This window comes from Heteronotia binoei, chromosome 10 (assembly GCF_032191835.1).
Source record: "Heteronotia binoei isolate CCM8104 ecotype False Entrance Well chromosome 10, APGP_CSIRO_Hbin_v1, whole genome shotgun sequence".
Classification (NCBI taxonomy): domain Eukaryota; kingdom Metazoa; phylum Chordata; class Lepidosauria; order Squamata; family Gekkonidae; genus Heteronotia; species Heteronotia binoei.
In genome coordinates, this window is record NC_083232.1 from 27,609,391 (window position 1) to 27,629,862 (window position 20,472).

The 20,472-nt window shown below is 40.3% G+C and overlaps 1 protein-coding gene across 7 annotated transcripts in view; it reads left to right on the top strand.

The window, feature by feature from the left end:
• The window catches only part of PARD3 (par-3 family cell polarity regulator), a 745,691-nt gene that overhangs the window by 416,384 nt on the left and 308,835 nt on the right, over positions 1 to 20,472 (top strand). For all 7 annotated transcript variants that reach the window (XM_060248141.1, XM_060248148.1, XM_060248145.1 and 4 more), the window contains 2 exons: positions 12,445 to 12,570; positions 14,454 to 14,836. In XM_060248141.1, coding sequence (XP_060104124.1) covers positions 12,445 to 12,570; positions 14,454 to 14,836 — 509 coding nt within the window. The remainder of the gene's footprint in view (positions 1 to 12,444; positions 12,571 to 14,453; positions 14,837 to 20,472) is intronic.

A 20,472-nucleotide genomic window follows, 5' to 3' on the forward strand; every position in this document is an offset into this window, starting at 1 on the left:
AAACATTGTCTGCATCCGATATAACTGGTTGAAAATGTGGATGTAATTGACTTGTACTTGATTTCCACTCATGCCTGGCACCTCCCACTTTCTCTCTCCTTTTGTGCTTACAGTGCAATAAAAGGAATGATGTTTAAGACTAACTTTAGATCTTTTGCAATGATTTATAAATGCACAGGTGTGCAGCTTGACTACAGTTAGTCCCCCCCTCTCCACACACATTCTTAGCAAGGATTTATTCCTTGTTTCTGATCCTAGTTATTGGAAGAAAAACTTGCTTCACTTAGACTGTCCACCTAATAAGGTTTACTTGAACCATTGGTAGGGCAGGTTGGAACCAGGTGTGCATGTGAACTTGGATATGACCACCTTTTTAGTTAACCATGGGTTCAATCAGATATCTTGTATCTGAGTACAGCCACTGAAAAAAAGATCCAATTCTAAGCATATTTAGCTGAATAAAATTCTTAAGCATTGTTGGAGGCTTGATCTTAGAATCTTACTTTAGCTTTTATGGATGAAAAGTTAGCCTGTACAGGGGGAAAACATTGTTCATAAATGCAGGAATGCCACGATGGCTTCTTATAGAAGCAGATGCATACATCTGTTTTGGTGGTTTCTTCTGGCAAGGTTTGATGACCAGTCTTGCAACTTTGGCAGCATTCCAGCCTTCAAGGTTGTTCAGTGCCTCCTGGTCTATTTTAAGAAGTCCAGGAAACAGAGGAATGGGACCATTGTTCCTCAGTGAACATAGAGATTCTTGCTATGTATAACTAATACAGATGTAGTTGCTGGACAGTATGTGTTATTGTACTGCAACAGTGTTTTGTAAATTTTGCAATGCTAGTAAACTATATCAGTATCACTGAATAAAGAGTGGTACTTCTCCTATGGTAGAATAAATTCTCATAAATTGAGGGGGGCGGGAAGGAAATCTGAGGAATGCAGTATTCTTAGGAAAGTTGTTGCAAGCTCATTAATTATCCTGACATGTTAGGAATTGCATTTTGACAGACTGTCACACCATAGACTTGCTTATTGCTCGTTAAGGGATTTTGGTTGGAGCGTAATCGAGTGGCTCTTTGAAATTCTGAATGACACATGGAAAAGATTTAAACCTAGACAAACTGAAAAGGTCTCCGAATTAAAATTGTGGAGGGCTGAGTGTATAAATTCAACTAGACTTGTAAAGCATAACAGGAATACTTCTCTAAAAGTGAAGTTGCAAAACAGACCACAGTTTGAAATTTGATTGTGGCCCTAATTTTTCTTTCATCAGAAGATAGATAATTTTATTCATTTGGGTGAGGACAGCCGCCATCCAGCTAACAGTTCCCAGACCAGTTTTTTTGTATGGATTTTTCTCTTGTGTCTTGCTTCCATTCCCGTCATCTGTTTTTATATCCAGTGTGTGCAAGCACAGCTTTCAATATCTTAAGCTCATAAATCTTTTAGAAATTGCTCTTTCATTTTTATCTCAGTGTGGCTTTACCCCCTTTGCTTTGCTGAGCTACTTGTTTTCCTTTTCTTTGCACGGTAACAACCATGGAAAAAATGAAGGGGCGGTAATCTCGTAACTATAAATGGCTTAGAGGCTTTCCTTTTTTTAATGTGACTTAAGCCACTTAGGCCTCCCCAACATTTTATTGAGTTAGTGCTCTGCTCTAGGGTGTGTTTGTTATCTGTTTGGCTATTCAACTGTTTTCTTCATTCATTTTCTTACATTTCCACCCCACGTTCTAAGTCCGTCAAGGAGCATTGTCTTTATTATTTCTTTGTTTAAAATATTTGGATGCCACCACTACTTTGTCCTCTCAAGACCCATCAGAAAGAACATCCATTTAAAATCATGTAAATATTTTTGTTTAAAAACCATATGGAGAAGCAGAAGTCTGTCTATCATCTATCAATCACCTATCCATCCAGCTCCCTGAATTGCCTTTCACCCATTGTATCAGTAGAACTGGAAATTTTCTACCTTGATTCACTATCCAGAGGCTATGTACAATATGTAATAGTTGTTGTTGTTAATTGTATTTATAAATCGCCCTATCCCTGCTACTGCAGGGCTCTGGATGATGTACAACATATATAAAATCACAACAAAATTAAAAACAGTTAAAACCAGTTTACAGAAACATTGTAACAGTCCAATGGCAAATAACAGCCCGAATTTCAACTGCCGGCTACTTTACATTGAAAAATCTGGGAGGAGGGGTCATTCGCTGAACGTCTTCTAGGAACTTGTGCCACTGTTTTAAACTTGTGACAGTAAAGACTGCCCTCCTTATATTACTGACTTATCACTAATTTATTGAGGCCCGTGTCTTGTTTACTCTGACTGGCAGTGGCTCCCCTGGGTCTTTTATACCACCTACTACACAATCTTTTTAACTAGAGATGCTAGGGATTGAACCTGGGACATGCAAAAAAAGAACTGTCAGTAAGCTGCATCCTCTTCCCAAAGGGAAAAAAACCCAGCAAGGTTCAACAGACCCAGGAGAGTGCAGCTTCATGAGTGAATGATGTGTCTCCCTCATTACATATAAGAGCCAGTTTGGTGTAGTAGTTAAGAACATGGACTCTAATCTGAGAGAAACAGATTTGATCCCCCACTCCTCTACATGCAGCTGCTGGTGTGACCTTTGGTCAGTCACAAGTAGTCTCAGAGCTGTTCTCTCAAGAGCAGTTCTCAAAAGAGCTCTCTCAGCCTCACCTACTTCACAGGGTATCTGTTGGGAGGGGAAGGGAAAGGACATTGTAAGCTGTTCTGGGACTCCAAATGAAGGGCGGGGTATAAATCCAATCTCCTCCTCCACCACCCCTGACCACCAGCCATCTAATGGCAGAATATCTTCAAGGCCTTAGAGAAAGCTCTTTCTCATTACCTGCTACCTGAGATCGTTTAGTCAGCAATCTTGAAGGCTAACGGGGTTTCTGCATACAAAGATGTTCTCTCTCACTGCATCAACTTACCTTTTTTAAAACTGCAGAGCTGCATTATATGAGTTTGACAGCTGGCTATCTGTCCTAGCAGCAAGAGGTTTGCTCCTTTCTTGCAAAGTTTCAAACCAATGTGCCTCCCAGGTTTGCCACCTACCTGGAGATGCTAGAGATTTAATCTAGGCTCTTGAATGTTTAGTACTGAATATGTTTCACTGGTAAATGGCCTTGTCATTCAGTGCATCATGTTTCCCACCTCTTGATTCCCCTCATTGTCGTTATAACTGGCAAGGACTTGTGGACAAGTTGAAATTGGTATTTTCCTCCTATGACAATAGACATGGGTGCATTTATTTATTTAATCAAATTTATATCCCACCCTTCCCTGACAGGCTCAGGGCGGCTGCATGACTGTGCAGACAGAGATTAATGTTAGCAATACATACTATAAACTATCTACTGTTCCATTTATCATGGTTGCATTATTTTTATCGGAGCCTGTGATCTTGGAGATGCTAGAGATACATCCATGTAGAGAAATTCAGTAGTGATAACAGTTCAGTGTTCATAAACATTCCAACCAGAAGCCATAGCACAGCTGTCTTATAATAAGAGCATTTCATTTGTTTAACCTCCTGTGGTAGCTGCAGTTTGAATAATGGTTTGAAACACCAAGAGTCTTTCAAAGTGGGAACCTCCTAAATCAGATATCCTACTGATTGTAACAGACTTTCTTTGTTTTCACTTCATTCACCCCATGGGGATCTTAATAGTTCATCATTAAAAATAAAAAAAGATGCTTTGCAGTTGTGAAAAAAAGAAATAGTGTTAATAGGTATAAAGTAAGATTATTTCTTAGTGTACCAGTAATTAAAGCTGGTGTGACTCTCAAACGCTGGTTTGACACTTTTTAAAATTTTTATGAATTTCTTAAATCTTATGAGAAATATATTAACATATTGCTTAATTTGAAGAACATTTTAATGATTTCTTAAAAGATGGATATGTGTAGTCTAGAAAATACTACACATATCCATCTTCTACTAGAGTAGAAGGGTGTCAAACATGTGGCCCGCAGGCCAGATCAGGCCCCTGGAGGGCTCCTATACTGTCCACAAGCAGCTGGCTGTTGTCTGCTTCCTCCTTCCTCTCTCTTGCTTCCTTCTTCATCAAGTTTGCTTGCCAGACTCTCTCAATCGCACTGCAGAGCTACTGAGCCAAGCCTTACTTTCTTCTATTGGCTGAGGCTCGTCCCCCTCATCCCTTGTGGAGAAAGAGAGGGGGAAGGAAGGAAAGAGCAAGAGCTTACTTTGCCCAGTTTCCTCAATTGAATGGAAGACATATAAAGCACATGTAAGACCAATGAAGTTTTATTCAAGGTATAAACTTTTTGCCTTGCAAGACAGAAAGAGAGAGAGTGTTAATTTTGTTCGGCTTGTTATGCCAGGGCTCTCCTGGGTGCAACTGGTTTCTTTTCCTCTTTTTCACTGTATTCATGCCCTCATGATCTAGCCTTCCTCCAATTTATGGTCTAGCCTTTCTCAATAGGAAAGCAATGTGAACTATTTAGATGAGAAATAACCACAAGCTTAGGCTGAGAGTGTGCGTTCAGACCAAATTCACCCGGCACATTTCCTATGTAGACTGGAGATTTTGAACTTAGACTTTCCAGATAAGCAGGCTGATAGTAACCACTACACGTTGTTGTCTCTCTATTCTTGCACTGCCAAGCAGGTGTTCTAGTTATTTCTCTGGGGAAGACTATAGTTTTGCAGACAAAGACATAGCCCTCAGTTTTTCTCATGGTGCCTTCACAAGTTCTTGACCAGCGCACAAAGCAACTTATGTACAAAAGCTTGCAATGCCCAACCATTTCATGTCCTTTATAAAGTTTATATCTTTGCTACCTGGCATTACATTTTATGACATACATGCCCCAGCCAGACAAGGTCTCAATTATGTCAGATCTGGCCCTCATGAATTTGACACCTCTGCGCTAATATATAATTCAGAGTTTGAGAAAAACCAGTGAGGTTTATGGTTGAGCTGTTAAAAATGGTGGTCTATATATCTCCTAGTGTGAAACAAATGTAATTAACTCATTAAATCTTTGTAAGTTGGAATTTAAGTGGTATTACAACGTGTGTTAGGTTTCTGGAATACTTTTGTGGTTGTTTGATGCCCATTTAGAGATTTCATATTTTAAAACTTTATTATTAAAAGTGGCACAGTTGAATTTTGAAAAGAATACATTGCAATTGTACCTTTTAAAATTCCCCCAATATCTCAAGCACATGTTGCAAAACAGCTAAATTGGGTTCTGAAGAAACTGCCTTCCCAAAGGACCACATCCAGTGGTGGTCCCAAATAGTTCCACCATGGTTTCCCATAATGAAAACAAACTGTGGGGAAAATGCTCATTAACATTCTGTAATGGAGTTTCTTGTTGTTGTTGAAAACAGAAACTGTCTTTATACATATTTCTTTTTGACTATTTCATCTGGATGTAATCAGTATTTTAACACAGACACATGGCAACTGCTTTGAAACATCTGCAGGAATGTTGTAGTTCTGACAGTGAAATTCTGTGCTGAATTTCTCTAGTCTTAAGTCCAGTGAAACTCAGTGTATATGATAGGTCATTATACCTTTTATTTAGCAAGTTTACTTTATCAAGGTCACTTTAAACACACACACAATTTTCCTTCAAGTTGTAGCTGACTTATGACAGCCCTATAGAGCAGGGGTGGCCAGCAGTAGCTCTCCAGATATTTTTTGCCTACAACTCCCATCAGCCCCAACCATTGGCCATGCTAGCTGAGGTTGATGGGAATTGTAGGCAAAAACATCTGGAGAGCTACCATTGGACACCCCTCTATAGACTTTTCAAGGCAGTAGATGCTGAAAGGTGGTTTGTCTCTGCATATCAAACCAGGATTTGGTGGTCTCATATCCAGGTATACTAACCAAAGGCAACCCAGCTTAGTTTCTAAGGTCTAATGAGATTGCGCTAGCTTGGGCTATTCAGATCAGGGCTAAACATAATTAGTATATCCCTATTTAATAAAATGAATGCTTTATCATCATATATTTAAAAAATTGAGCATGAGTCAGAGAATAATAAATGACATGAATGAACATGACCTTTACCTAAATAAGCTATTTAAAAAAAATACCCTAGAAGACTGTTTCTGAATCTGTCTATCCGTCTGTCTGTCTGTCTATCCGTCTGCCTATCTAATCAGAAAGCCTCTTCAAATATCCCACTGAATCCTTTATGTTGCGGACAGTTTTTGAAGACATTCACAGAGCACTGACCACTTCTGAAGAGTCTTACTATTATACATGTGAATATAAAATGTACTTTAAAATATTCTGTTTGTGGCTTTGCATTTTAGAGAAAGGTAGGCTGTGCTGAGCAAACTGCCTTTCAGGAGCATTGGAAAAAGTCCAGAAAAGGGAAACTAGAATGATTAAAGGGTTGGAACACTTTCCCTATGAAGAAAGGTTAAAGCGCTTGGAGCTCTTTAGCTTGGAGAAGTGTCAACTGGGGGTGACATGATAGAGGTTTACAAGGTTATGCATGGGATAGAGAAGGTAGAGAAAAAAGTACTTTTCTCCTTTTCTCACAATACAAGAATTCATGGGCACTCAATAAAATTGCTGAGCCAGTTGGAAGTACTTCTTCACCCAAAGGATGATTAACACGTGAAATTCACTGCCACAGGAGGTGGTGGCAGCTACAAGCATAGATGGCTTCAAGAGGGGATTGGATAAACATACGGAGCAGAAGTCCATCAGTGACAAGCTATAAATGGAGCTTTCTGTCTGGGGCAGTATTCTATATTCTTGGTGGGAGGGCAGCAGTGGGAGGGCTTCTAGTCTCCTGGACTCACTAGTGGACCTTCTGATGGCACGTGGGTTTTTTGGCCACTGTGTGACAGAGTATGGATTATGTTATGTTCTTATGAAGTCTTATCTTCTTCTGGTGGTCTTTTAAGAAACTACTTTTAAGAAACTACGAGAAACTACTATCCAAATTCTGGACATGCTTTCTAACTGAATTCTGACTAAATTTCACCATAACTTGGGAAGGTGATGTATAGAGGTATCCTGAGCAGCTGTGTTCAGAAGTAAATGTATTATATTCAGTAGGTCTTCCTTCTAGAAGAGTGTTATGAGGATTAAAATACTGAATGTTGTGGGTTGTATTTTACACCTTGCTAACTATAGAAACCTGTTCAAGTGTAAGGAACCCTCCTCTAAAGGAAGAGCCTATAACATGCACCATATAGCAATTATATGCTATCTGTGTTCAATAAGTACTCAGTAATGAGAATGATTGGGTCTGGAATAGGGAGTCCCAGTATTCTAGGATGCTCAAAAACCAATGGGCATCAGCTAGGATTTGTCTCCTGGTTGTACCTGATACAATGTGGTTTTGAGTTTGTGAAAGAGTAGCTAAAGATCAGAGAGTGGATAAATGTTTACTGTGAAGTCTAAACTAGTGGGTGTCTTCTACCCATGTTCTGTAAAACATTGCCTTCATACTTTGAAAGACATAGTGTATACATTTATTTAATATGGGTTTCTCTCAGTCTTAGGGTAAGTTGCCCCCATATTTGCTAGAATCTTACTTCTGTAAGGGGAACTGTATGCAAAATTAATTTGGGCTTCTAATCAAGAGAAGAAATGTTTAAATGGGATGATATAGAGATGATCCAAGACACAGCTTTTTCAAAGCAGATCTATTCTGGTTACTGCAGTAGTTTCCAAAAAAAATGTTTTGGTTTAGCACGAACTACTACTGTTTTTGAGCAGTACCCTAGGACAGAATCTTGAGCCACAGCTGATGTTTCTTATTGCTTCTTTATTACATTTTTATCCCACGCTTCCTCAATTTTATATGTCTGCTCTACCATTTTTTTCTAAAAACAATCCTCTACCAGCTCCAAAGACTCTCATGGAGCTTCATGGCTGAGTAGGAGATTTGAACCCAGTTCTAAATAGGCCTGCAGCTTGCCATGAACTGTTTTCTTCCTGCTTTACGAAACATCTTAAAGAAGAAATATAACTACTTGTTTATGTAAGGCATGCTAGGGCTTGGTGTAGGGACCTAACCTCTGATGGACAGTTATCTCCATCTTAAATATAGTCTTCTTGACCCAGTTGATATAACTGCATACCTGTTTTTCATGACTCCCACATCAAGTGCAGACAATAGCTTTTTGCCTGAGCAAGTGATTACTTGGCTTCCTTGTCCATGCCTTGCTTTCTTGAACCCTGCCAGCTTGATAGGAACTGGGGGATTGACTTTTGGTGGCATTCATCATTTTCAGCACCATTTTATGTTTGCATTTTGATTTTTTGTCCATGCACTTTTCTGTTACTACTTACTTGGGTTTCAATTCTATTATCAATTCCTGATGAAACTACAAACAGGAAACCCTTGCAACCTCTCATGTTAGTCCAGGTTTATAAGAAAACAGATAATTTTATAGGGCATGATTAGGGATGGGCACAAACCCAGGAAAATGTAGTTCATTTTTATTTCATGGTTTGTGGCTTGCTTGGTTCATGAGGTTTGTGATCTGGTCAAATAACCCCTTGGCATGCTAGAGTTAGCTCACCCTCCTTGACCTGCCCTCCAAAACTGGTGAGGATTGGATTTATGGGGTCCAGGTTATGCTCCCCAAAGAAGTTGCCCCATCCTCCATTGTTTCCAAATGGAGGGGAAAACAAGAAAAAAAAGCAAAGGCAATAGAAGCCTAGCAGAACGGAATCAAAGTCTCTCTGCAGTAGGGACTCAGGGTGTGGGGAACTTTTTACAAGCCCAGCAGAACCTATGGAATGTGCTCAGCAGAACTAGTTGCACTGTTGCAGCACAAATTCAAGAGGGCTAAGGTCAAACCATAGAATCTCTGCAGTAGAAACTGAAGGTGGGAGGCATTTGATAAATATTTTGTCTGAGTGGGGACAGCCTGTCTGGAAGTGTATCCATTCATGAACCAATAGGAACCTCCAGAAACTGCTTGAAAATTTGTGAAAAGTTCATGCAGTTTAATCTGCTGTGAATTTCAGTTTGTGAACCATGAACCAGCCAGACTTTGTCACAGACTTCAGCTTGTGAGCCAGTTCTTGGCGATCCCTAGACATGATACAGCATGAGAGCCATTATTGCTGTTTTTAGTTTCTTTGGACAGCCATACTTTAAAAAATGAATGGCTTTGTTCAAAGTGCTGACTGATAGGTTCCTGCTTTTTTGAAACTTAAAATGTGTTTAGTTGCTTTAATGCATCTGGCCATTACGCATGAATATTTCAGAACATCTTTTGTTGATCACGGAGGCCTGCAAAATCTTGCTTTAAAATGCATTTTGTCATCCAATGTAAACATGGTCAAAGGTAGCAAAGTTCCAAAGTAGGGAAATAGATTTATTTGATAAAGTTTGTACAGTTCTCTGAAAATCTACAACCATGCTGAAATAATAGCTGAGCTGCTTTTCCTGGTGCAATTTTAATAGAAGGTTTGTTAGGCTCAAGGAGTAGCAAAAATGATAAAGATGTTTTAGGTCTATACAGTTTTGCGTAAGTATATGTGTGTGTGTGTGTGTGTATACACACGCACGTTAAGTGATCGTTTATAAAGATTTGCACCACTACTCATATCATAGGTTTCATTATTAGCATAATTATATTGATAGAAAAAACTCCGTTACATATATTAATATTCCCATTCTGCATCTAAATTATTATAATAAACTATATAACTGGAAACAATCAGTTAATGTTTTAATGATATCCGACTAGCTGAAGTTAATATACATTTTTCATTTGAAGATATGAACACACTTCAACCGCTACTGAGCTGTCTCATATTGTATCCTAATAAAAAAAAGAAAAGTGTAAACACCAACAACATAGTCAGAATATTGCACTGGTGGTGTTAATATGGAACTCGGGCACCCTGCAAAGAGATAATAAAGTTTAGCATTAGGCCTAATTCATAGAATCAGAGTTGGAAGGGACTTCCAGGGTCATCGTCCAGTCCCCTGCACAATGCAGGAAATTCACAAATACCCTCACAGACCCAGTTACCCCTGCTCCATTCCCAGAAGATAGCAACCCACCCCCTCAAACACTCTATGATCCCTGGCCAAATTTCCTGACCCCAAAGTGGCGATCAGCATTTCCCTGAGTGTGTAAGAAAGGGCCATGAGAACTAAGCAGTGATGTAGTTCTTCCCACCCTCCCTCTCATGTCTGCTTAAGTTCACACAATCAGCATTAATAATAATAATAATAATAATAAAATTTTATTTATACCCCGCCCTCCCTGCTGAGGCAGGCTCAGGGCGGCTTACAGAGTGTGGCAAAAGCCATGTTAAACAATAAAACAATTATACATTTCTATACCATTTAAACTTTACCATTAAATTTACATAATATAAAAGTCTAAAATCAATCTAAATAATTCTCATCTTATTGCTATCTCGATTGTTGATGTTAGTGATGGCATGGTGTTCATTTCAGGTTCCATCTTGGAAGGCTAGCCAGAAGAGGGCGGTTTTGCACGCCCTACGGAATTGGCTAATGTCCCGTAGGGCCCGCACCTCTTCCGGCAGCTGGTTCCACCATTGGGATGCTTTTATAGAGAAGGCCTATTCTCTGGTTATTTTTAGTTTGGCCTCCTTTGGCCCAGGTACTTCCAGAAGGTTTTGTGAGCTGGAGCATTGCTGTCAGATGGCCATTTAGCCTCTGTTTAAAAACTTCCAAAGAAGACAGCACCAGCCCAAGGTTGCATGGTACCCTAGGCAGACTGGGTGGCCTGACACCCCCCCTCCACAGAGCCCCCCTGCCATGGCAACATGCCCCTCCGCACCTCTTCCTCCCTCCCGTCCCCACCCCAGGTTGATTTCAATGTCCAGAAGGGTAATTGAGGGCCGCTCCAGGCTGTGTAAAGGTGGCCTTTAGTCTGAGAAAATAATGAGCTTTGGTAGAGGAAAAGTAATTTAGATTTTTTAAAAAAAATCTTGTGTTAAATCTGTTGGGCTCAAGACTTCAGGCTTTGTCAGGCAGAACTGTTCAGTGTATTTTTGGCTGTTTCAATGATAGAAGTATCCAAGTGCATCATACTAACAAATATGATAGGTATTAGAAGGCATTGTGTTGTGTTATCATGCTAGAGAGCCAGTTTGGTGAAGTGGTTACGTGCACAGACTTATCTGAGAGAATCGGATTTGATTCCCCACTCCTCCTCATGCACCTACTGTTGTGACTTGAGTCAGTCACAGTTACAAGTTCTCACAGAGCTGTTCTGCTCAAGAGCAGTTCTGAGAGAGCCACTTAGCTCACAGGGTGTCTGTTGTGGGGAGGGGGGAGGGAAAGGACATTGTAAGCTGCTCAGAGACGCCTTCAGGTAGTAAAGGGTGGGGTATAAATCCAATCTCTTCTGTCTCTTCTCTGTATGATGAAAATTATAATTTCATTTATTTATTTAATTTATATCCTGCCCTCCCCGCCGAAGGCAGACAGACCTTCTATAAAAGTAGCAGTAAATATAGTAAGACACTGCTGTGCTTGAGCAAAAGAATTTTCTGGTGCTGATAAGGTGCTCAGAGTTGAAATAATGTGTTTTACAAAATTACAATTTTGATATTCTGACCTGGAGATACTTATTTTCAAAGGCAATTGGAGGTAGCGTTGCCAGTCCCCACTTGAGGGCAGGGGATCCCCTGGTTTGGAGGCCCTCTCCCTACTTCAGGGTTATCAGAATGCTGAGAGGGGGTTGAATGTTGTCTGGGCACTCCCTTACACTCTATGGAGACTGGTCCCCATAGGGTATAATGGAAAATCAATCTGTTGATATTTGGGGCTCATGGGGGGGGGCGTGTTTTTTGAGGTAAAGGCACCAGATTTTCAGCACAGCATCTGGTGCCTTTCCTCAACCCCCCAAGTGTCAAAAATATTGAACCAGGGGTCCAATACTATGAGCTCCAAAAGAAGGTGCCCCATCCCCCATTATTTCCAATAAAAGGTTTAAAAGGAGTAAAGTCCCTTTAAATGTGATGGTCAGAACTCTCTTTGGAGTTCAATTATACTTGTCACAGCCTTGTTCCTGGATCCACCACCAAAGTCCCCAGATATTTCCTGAGTTGGCCTTGGCAACCCTAATAGGAGGACTTCAGCAGTAATACACAATTTGTTATCCAGAACTCAAATGAGATGGATAGGTAGCACAAGAGCTATTAAACATGGTAGCTAAGGAGAATTTTCATGTTCAGGGTTCGTGTGCCTCTATATATCAGACCTTTGGTGGGCAACAACAGAAGAGGGCAGTTGCCTTCACACCTTGTTTACAGGCTTCTTAGAGTAGTTTGTTTGGCTTCTGTGGGAAACAGAAAAGGTGGACAAAGGTGAGCCATTGGTCTGATCCAGCAAAATTCTTGCTATGTTGTGAAATTATTATTCTCAACACTAATTTGATTATCTTAATGTTCTAGAACATTGGGACTGTTAGTAAAGCGACTAGAGAAAGGTGGAAAAGCAGAACAAGAAAACCTGTTTCATGAAAATGACTGTATTGTCAGAATTAATGATGGAGACCTCCGCAACAGAAGATTTGAGCAGTAAGTATAACTTTACAGTTTATTGCATTTCTAAACCTTTAGTCATCACACATGGTAATAATTTGGAGAAGTAAAATGTTTAAGAACAGAGTGCCTGAGTAAGTCATTTTTGTGAAGAAAGTGTTTGTAGATCATTACAGCATTACTTTAATTAATCAGTTTACAAAGTCACAAGTTAATGAGTGCTATTATGTTATGTGCAAGCGTGTATCTTTTCCCCTAATTATTTAGGTTCAGTTTCCTCATTATTACAAAACTACTTCCCTTCCCCCACTTACATTGAATGACTCAGGTTTATAGGTCAAGAAATAAATATTGTTTGATTTAATATCATGTTACTATAAAGTCATTGCGTTTGTGCCTTTAAAAAAGATCTTAATTTTTGCACTTAAAATGTTCTTGCATATACAGTGTTGAAACTGTCCTGAAGAAGGCAATAAGATCATAAAAGTTTGCATAGAAAGTCACTGAGTCTCAACATGCCAGCCCTTTTTACTGTTTTTGCCCCTGATGAAATAAAATAGTTCATGTGAATATTTCACGGAAAATCCATATTAAAAAGAAAACAAAAATTCCACAGCTCATACAGCAGGGAATTCATAAGCAGAATGCAGATTTTTCTCAGGGAATAACTTCACAATATTATTTTTTGTAATTCTTTGCAGTAATGGATAATTAAACCAGGCTATTTCTAATCTTTCCAGTAGTAATTTCAATACAGAGGCTCTGAGAATATGTTATAGCTGTATTCTGGAGCTTCACCAAACTCAGCAGTGTTGAGGGGCAGTTTCACATGCACATCTTCACTGTGCATGCCAAGATCTCTTCAAAACTGGGGGAGATCTCTGCACAATATAAATGTGTATATTTTATTACAGTATGTTCACTGGAGGATGTCTGCTGGTTCAAATAGAGAGCATTGTTTACAAAATCCCAGCAATGTCTTTTGCACAAGTACAGAGAAGCTTCAAAAACTGCCTGTTGTAATCCAAGGTGTACTGAGGAGAACAGATACAAAATAGTCAGTTGTGTGCCATGGACTGCATTAACTGGAAGTATTCTACATGTTACTTCGATAGAAATCCAAACAGATCCTTTTTTGTTGTTTTTGTTTTGTTTCATTTAAAATGAACAGGATTAAGTGAACAGAGGTTAGCTGGATTGTGTCCAACTTTATCTGTTGGTTATTGTCTGTTGGAATCAGCACTGGGGGAGCTCATTATAGATAACACTGTGTTAATGTTTAGGTACCAATCTCTTAATTATCAGACTTTTATTGTGTTGGAAAATGACTCACTTTCATGATCATGATCATTTCATGATCATTTGAACTAGTGGTGATATCTGTGCCACTTCTATTTGCACTAGTATTTATCTTATTAATGATGTCTTTGCATATACAAGTAGAGTAACTGAAACAGAAAAAATGTTAAATAAATTTTCTTATTGGAAAGAAGAAATAGACTATTTAATATTTATTATTCTGAAGCACTATATAGCTGAAGCCACATGCAAAGTAAGCTGCCATGTAACATGTCCTGATTTTTGATATTTTGTGTTACAGAATTTTTTTGGGGAGGGAGCAGTGTGGAAAGTCATAATGTATGTAATGTTTTAGAAAAATACTTTGGTAAATAGTCAAGGATACCTTTATGGTATTTTAATCAGAGAAAATAAATTGTGTTGACCTAAAGAAATATACTTCAGCACCAAAGGCATTTATAATGGAACACTCTAAGAAAACCAGCCATTTAGTTTACAGTACAATTTCAACAATATGCCTGTCATTTCATGATGCCTAATTAACATCAGTAATTATGCTTGTAATATCTTCTAGTCTGACAGTCTTAATTTGCTAATTTTCCATTCATTCTCAAACCTAGAGCACAGCATATGTTCCGTCAAGCCATGCGTACACCCATTATTTGGTTCCATGTAGTTCCGGCAGCAAAGAAAGAACAGTATGAACAGTTATCACAAAGTGAGAAGAATGCATATTACTCCAGTCGGCTTAGTCCAGATTCCCAGTATATTGACAATAAGAGTATTAACCACTCTGGACTTCACACGTTGCAAAGAATACCCAGAATGAGCAATCAAGGAGATCAGACGGACTCTTACTCACAACTACCTCATAGTGTGAATTCATCAGGAAAACCACCCTTGGGCCTGTCTCCATCACCACAAAAAGTTCTCACATCCACTTCAAATAGCGGCTACAACACTAAAAGGATAGGGAAGAGGCTTAATATACAGCTGAGGAAAGGTAAGGAGCATGTATTAGTATTCCGTTTTTTACTGGTACGTACAAATATACATTTCAGTAGGCCTATTCATAGCTGGAAAGAAGCACAGTAGACCTGAACCATATGCTTTCTAACATGCAGCAGTTTTTACCCATAACCATGTAGAACCAACCACAAGTCACAAGTTTGTGGTTGTTGGTACATTATGCAGGACAAATCATGTGTGCAAAACAGAAGGGTTTGAATAGCTTTTGCGATTTGTTATTAAAAGGTACTTTGCAGCTGAAAGTGACTTGAGAGTAACAGCCAGGATGCAAAAAACTCTTAAAAGTAGTTCTGTGAGCTCAAAGGATGCTTTGGAGTTGCTTGTTCCTCAAAACAGCTGCCCTTCCTGCTGCCTGGGAAACCTCTTTAGAAACTGTAAAGAGTTTCAAATGCTGTTTGTGATCAAGGCCTTAGAGCCAGTGATTCAAAATGCAGCAATTCCCCTGAGTTAGCACAAAACCCCTTCTATATCTCTTATATCTTCTTCTGTTTCCAAGTATCTGGATGAAATATTTTTTTTCAACTGAGCTATTTTGTTGTGGTGGTTGTTATTTTAATGATAATAAATCCCTTCCCCATGGATGAGTTGTGAGAAAAAGATGATTAGTAGGTAGAAATTCCTACCTTCTTTGTGTGTGGGCATAATAACATCCATATACACCATGCACTGCAAGTTTGTCATAATATCTGTAAACAGCTTGTCAAGTATATATCGTATATATTTATGATAAGCCAGGTATTTTGTTGTGATGAAGAAAGAAAGACTAGCTAGCGCCTCTATGTCTGTCCTTTCTGACCGTTGGCAAACAGTATGTTTTTATTTATATAACATTTAATGGTTAAGTTTAGTGCCAATCATATTTGTTAATTAACACACACTTTTCTCCTGGAACATGTCAAAGGGGACTCCCACTGGGTCTTAAATAATGATTAAAGTTGTTGTTTTATCCCCCTCCACTCCTGTGATGCTGCTGAATTTTTGTGAACTTCATGTGAACTACCAGATTGTTTGTTTCTGGTTGCTGAGTTTTAAGCTCTACGGACTTGGATGACATAAGATTGAGTTGACAGTTAGCTTCTGTTGTTGATGCGCCTTCAAAAATACTTAAGGCCATTAGCTTATGATGACATGATTGTGTGTGTTTGTGTGTGTGGGGGGGGAGGATTCCTAGCTGAGTGAGAAATTACTGTACTTACAAATACAAACTCAGTCACTACAGTGGTTTACCAATTTTTCATCTTTAATGGAATCGATAAAGAGGGAAACTTACAAAAAATACCACTGGGAGATGACTCAGGCTTCTGATTTTCTCAGTCAGCAGTGGAGATAGTGCTCATATAGCTTATATAATTGCAGCAGTAATTTTGACTAAGTGGTGGACTAAATAGCGTTTTATAGCTTCTCAGCAGCAAGTGTTGAGAGTGCAAATCGTTGTGGCTCAAAGTTAATAAAAATATCCAGTATGAAATTCAAACCTGCACGTTTAGTTAGAACTCAGAGTTGCGAAGAAATGTCCCCACAGCAAATTTGGACGTATGCTTGGCTAGCTAAGGTAGATAACCCAGGCTAGCCTGATCTTGTCAGATCTCAGAAGTTAAGCAAGGTCAGCCGTGGTCAGTATTTGGGAGGGAGACAACCAAGGAATACCAGGGTTATAACACAGATGCAAGTAATGGAAAACCACCCTTGAACATCTCTTGAAAACCCCATGGGATCGCCATAAGTCAACTGTGACGTGATGGGGGCGGGGGGGGGGGAACCTAAGGTGGCAAATACTAGCTACAATCCCAATCAGCATCAGGTATGTCTGAGCTCATGGCAGCAAATGAATTTAAAGTGTGCCTGAAGTTCCTTTGTGGTGTGGTTTTTGAGTCATTAGTTGCAAAGCTCAGATTCCAGTAGTTGAGGTTCATATCTGGCAGAGCATAGTGGTGAAGAGTGTGAACTTTTGATATGAGTCCTCCTGAGTTCAGACCTCATCTCCAAACCTCGTAGCACGACCTTAGATACGTCATTCCCCTATCAGGACAATAAAATTGGCTCACCTTGGAAAGTTGTTGTGAAAATATATTGTATGTTGAAGGGCTTTGAACTGGGCAAATAGAATGAACTGGGTAAATATTAAGTTGTTTAGAGCAACAACTTCGTTATTAGAAGTTGTTCTTAAAACAAAGCCAACACTATTACAAAAGTAGATTAGAAGAAATTTATTATCAGCTTTATTCATCTTCCCAAAGAAGAGGAACTGCTCCTTTCAACTCCATAGGACATGCTTTTGTCTAAATATGGGCCACACGAGCGCTGGTCACAATTCATTCACATGCTTAACTTTTCTCCTCTGTTTCTCTTCTTTTCTATTAAAAACAATGGGTGTTCATTAAAAAGCATTATATATTTATACCCACCTCTTTCCCCACTGAAGTTGTGTGCAATGTCATTCTCCACTCATCCATTTTATCCTCACAACAACACTGTGAAGTAGATTGGGCTAGGAGAAAGCGACTGGCCCAGCCAGTGAGTTTCTGTAACCATGGGATTTTGAACCTGTGTCTCCCAGATCCTAGTCCAACACTATAGTTACCACACCATGCTTATTCTCATCTTAAACTGGACTATGGTTTTGGGTTATTAAATGTATTGGTTAGCCTGTTGTGGCCTTTCCTGGGCATAAAGATCTGACAACTATGATAACATGCCTTGGTCACATCTAGATTAAATTACTGTAGTGTGCTCTGTGTGGGGCTGCCCTTGAAAAGTATTTTGAACTTCAACTGGTACAGAATGCTGCAACTGGGGTGTTGACTGGTATGGGTTATAAGGACCATATGATTCCAGTCTTGGCCCACCTATGCTGACTGCCAGCCTGTTTCTGGGTACAATTCAAAGCGCTGGTGTTGACCTTTATTGTTTGGGATCATGACACCTGAAGGAGCTTTTACTCCCTTAGGATCCTACCTAAGGAGAGCCAGTTTAGTGTAGTGGTTAAGTGTGTGGGCTCTTATCTGGGAGAACCAGGTTTGATTCCCCACGCCTCCACTTGCAGCTGCTGGAATGGCCTTGGGTCAGCCATAGCTCTCGTAGGGTTTGTTCTTGAATGGGCAGCTGCTGTAAGAGCTCTCTCAGCCCCACCCACCTCACAGGGTGTCTGGTATGTATGTGTGAAGGTAAAAGGAGACTGTGACCGCTCTAAGACTCTGAGTTTCAGGGTATAAGGAGGGATATAAATCCAATATCTTCTTCTTCTACCTGACTACTACAGTAATCTTCAGAGGCCCTGCTTCAAGTGCTCCCACTTCCTGAGATTAGGCATGTGGCAACCTTGGAGAGGGCCTTCTGAGTTGTAGCACCAACCCTAAGGAACTCTCTTTCCAAGGAGACTTGTCTGCCCCCTTCTGTTCCTATCTTCTTCCAGGAGGCCACCAAATTCCTATACCCAGCAGTAGTACTCTTCAGACCTCAGTGTTCCGTATTTGGATGTTGGATTCTCTTTTAGTCTCAGGCCGTTTTCGCACTAGCGTTTACTCCGGCGTAGCACCCCATTTACCTCCGGATCTTTTCCTGGTTTTCCCACCTGTTGCTCCGGCGCTGCAGTTTGCTCCGGCGCTGCAGGGGTTTCACGCCGGAGTATCTAGATCCACCTCCTTCCGGAGTTTTTGAAAACCTCCGGATCCACTCCGGATCCACTCCGCGGAGTTTTCTGTGGGAAATCCATCCACGCCGGATCGACTGCTGTGTGGGCGGCACCCTCTCCCTTTCCGTCCTCCCACCCCATCCACCCCCTTGGCCAATCATCAGCCTTTCGCGGCGCTTCCCCAAAGTGCCGGCACGGCCATTTTTTTTTAAACTTCACAGTTTTGCGTAATAGCGATATTTCGAAATTAACAAATAGAAAAAAAAAAAACCCTCCTGGAATAGCCTCAATTGCCACTTCAATTGGTTTCGTTAGAATTTTTTTTTATTATTATTGACTTTAGTTGCGTTATTTCGCTGTTGCGTTATCTCGATAATGCGAAAACGACCATTGTTGGGGGGGGGAATCTAGTGCCGGTGCGGGCCAAAGCGTTCATGTGTGTGTGTTTTAAAAAGGGAATGCCTCCCTCAGCTGTGCCACCAGGATTTCTGGACCTGCACAAAATCGCCATGTATAAAATGGGAAGTTGGAGTCCTGCATTCTTCTCCCTGGCTACATTCCGCTCGGTTAGAAAATAGACGCGACCTCGCTCTTCACACGCGCCACAGAAGGGGAAGGAGAGAATGGGGCGGGGGGGGGGAGCTCTGGCAGCAGGAATCAGTCAGGTCCCCGTTGCAAGCGCCAGCCGGGGAGGGGAAAGAGAGCGGAGGAAATCCCAGCTTCGCCACCCGGGAGGGAGCTGCCACACACACACACACACACACACACAAACCCTTCGCAACTTCAGAATTTGGGGGGGGGGGGAATCTAGTGCTAGGATTCTCCACTGTGAATGCTTCTGTTAATACATAAAGGGCTGTGGAGGATTCTACAGCTGCAGCCAATCCATAAGCAGCAGCAGCACACGTGATGCGGTTTGTCCACGAAAAGAAGGGGAGGGAACAGCTCGATGTTACGTTAGTACGTCCTTACGCAACCAGACTTGCGCTTAAAAAAAAAATGATTGACAGGTCATCGAACTCAAGTCGATGCCAGTGGGAAAACGATTTGAGCCGGGGCTTCAGGGAAGGCGACTCCGCAAAGAGTCACTAGTGGGAAAACGAGAAAAATGATCCGGACATAATTGCGCCGCAGAATAAGGGGAGCAAACGCTAAGTGCGAAAATGACCTCAGTGTGTTATGCCTTTGCATTGTAGCTTCAACTTGTGATGATGGTGACATCATTTGTGATGCAAACAGGCAGGATTCCCTTTTGCGTACCAATTGCTTTTTATTGTTAATGTTTGCTGCAGAAAGACAGTCTTATGCTTCAGTTCTCATTTGATTATGCTGAGTATGTGCATGTGGAGCAACAAATGAAGCAAAGCGCTTAAGTATACCCCCAAGTAGTTTATTACAAATATGAGCAGAATAGAGATGTTGATTGTCTTTGATTATTTTTAATGAAGGATATGATAAATACAACTGGCTTTACGGAAGCCTAACATACGTGCTTTCTTTTCCACTAACTGGCAGCACTTATTTTGTCAATTACCGTCATTAGATTAAAATTTCCTTGCGAGCGTACTAATGTGTGTGCAGGCACACACATGCTTGCCATCAACATGAAATCCTCTTCTTATTGTGCCCGTCTGTTTGGAAAATAGAGTGTAAAGATTGTCTCTATTGGATATAAAAGCCAAAGGAGAGTGGCTTCCCTTATTAAAGCCATTCTTTTAGCAGGCTGTGTGTGAACTGTGTCCCTAGCGATGACAAAGTGGGAGAGTCCCCCCAGTTATCAGGCTTGCTTCCGTTATGATTTCTTAATATTTATTGCCATTTTGGCATTTTCAAATAACTTGATCTTTCATAGGAATTAGCTGTTTAATAAAGTCAGAAGAGAAGGTCAGTAATATGCTTCTGTCAGTGCAGAATGTTTGTTGGCTTTTTCTAAATGAAAATTGATATCTATTTATCTTTGGTTAAAGGTCGGGGCTTGA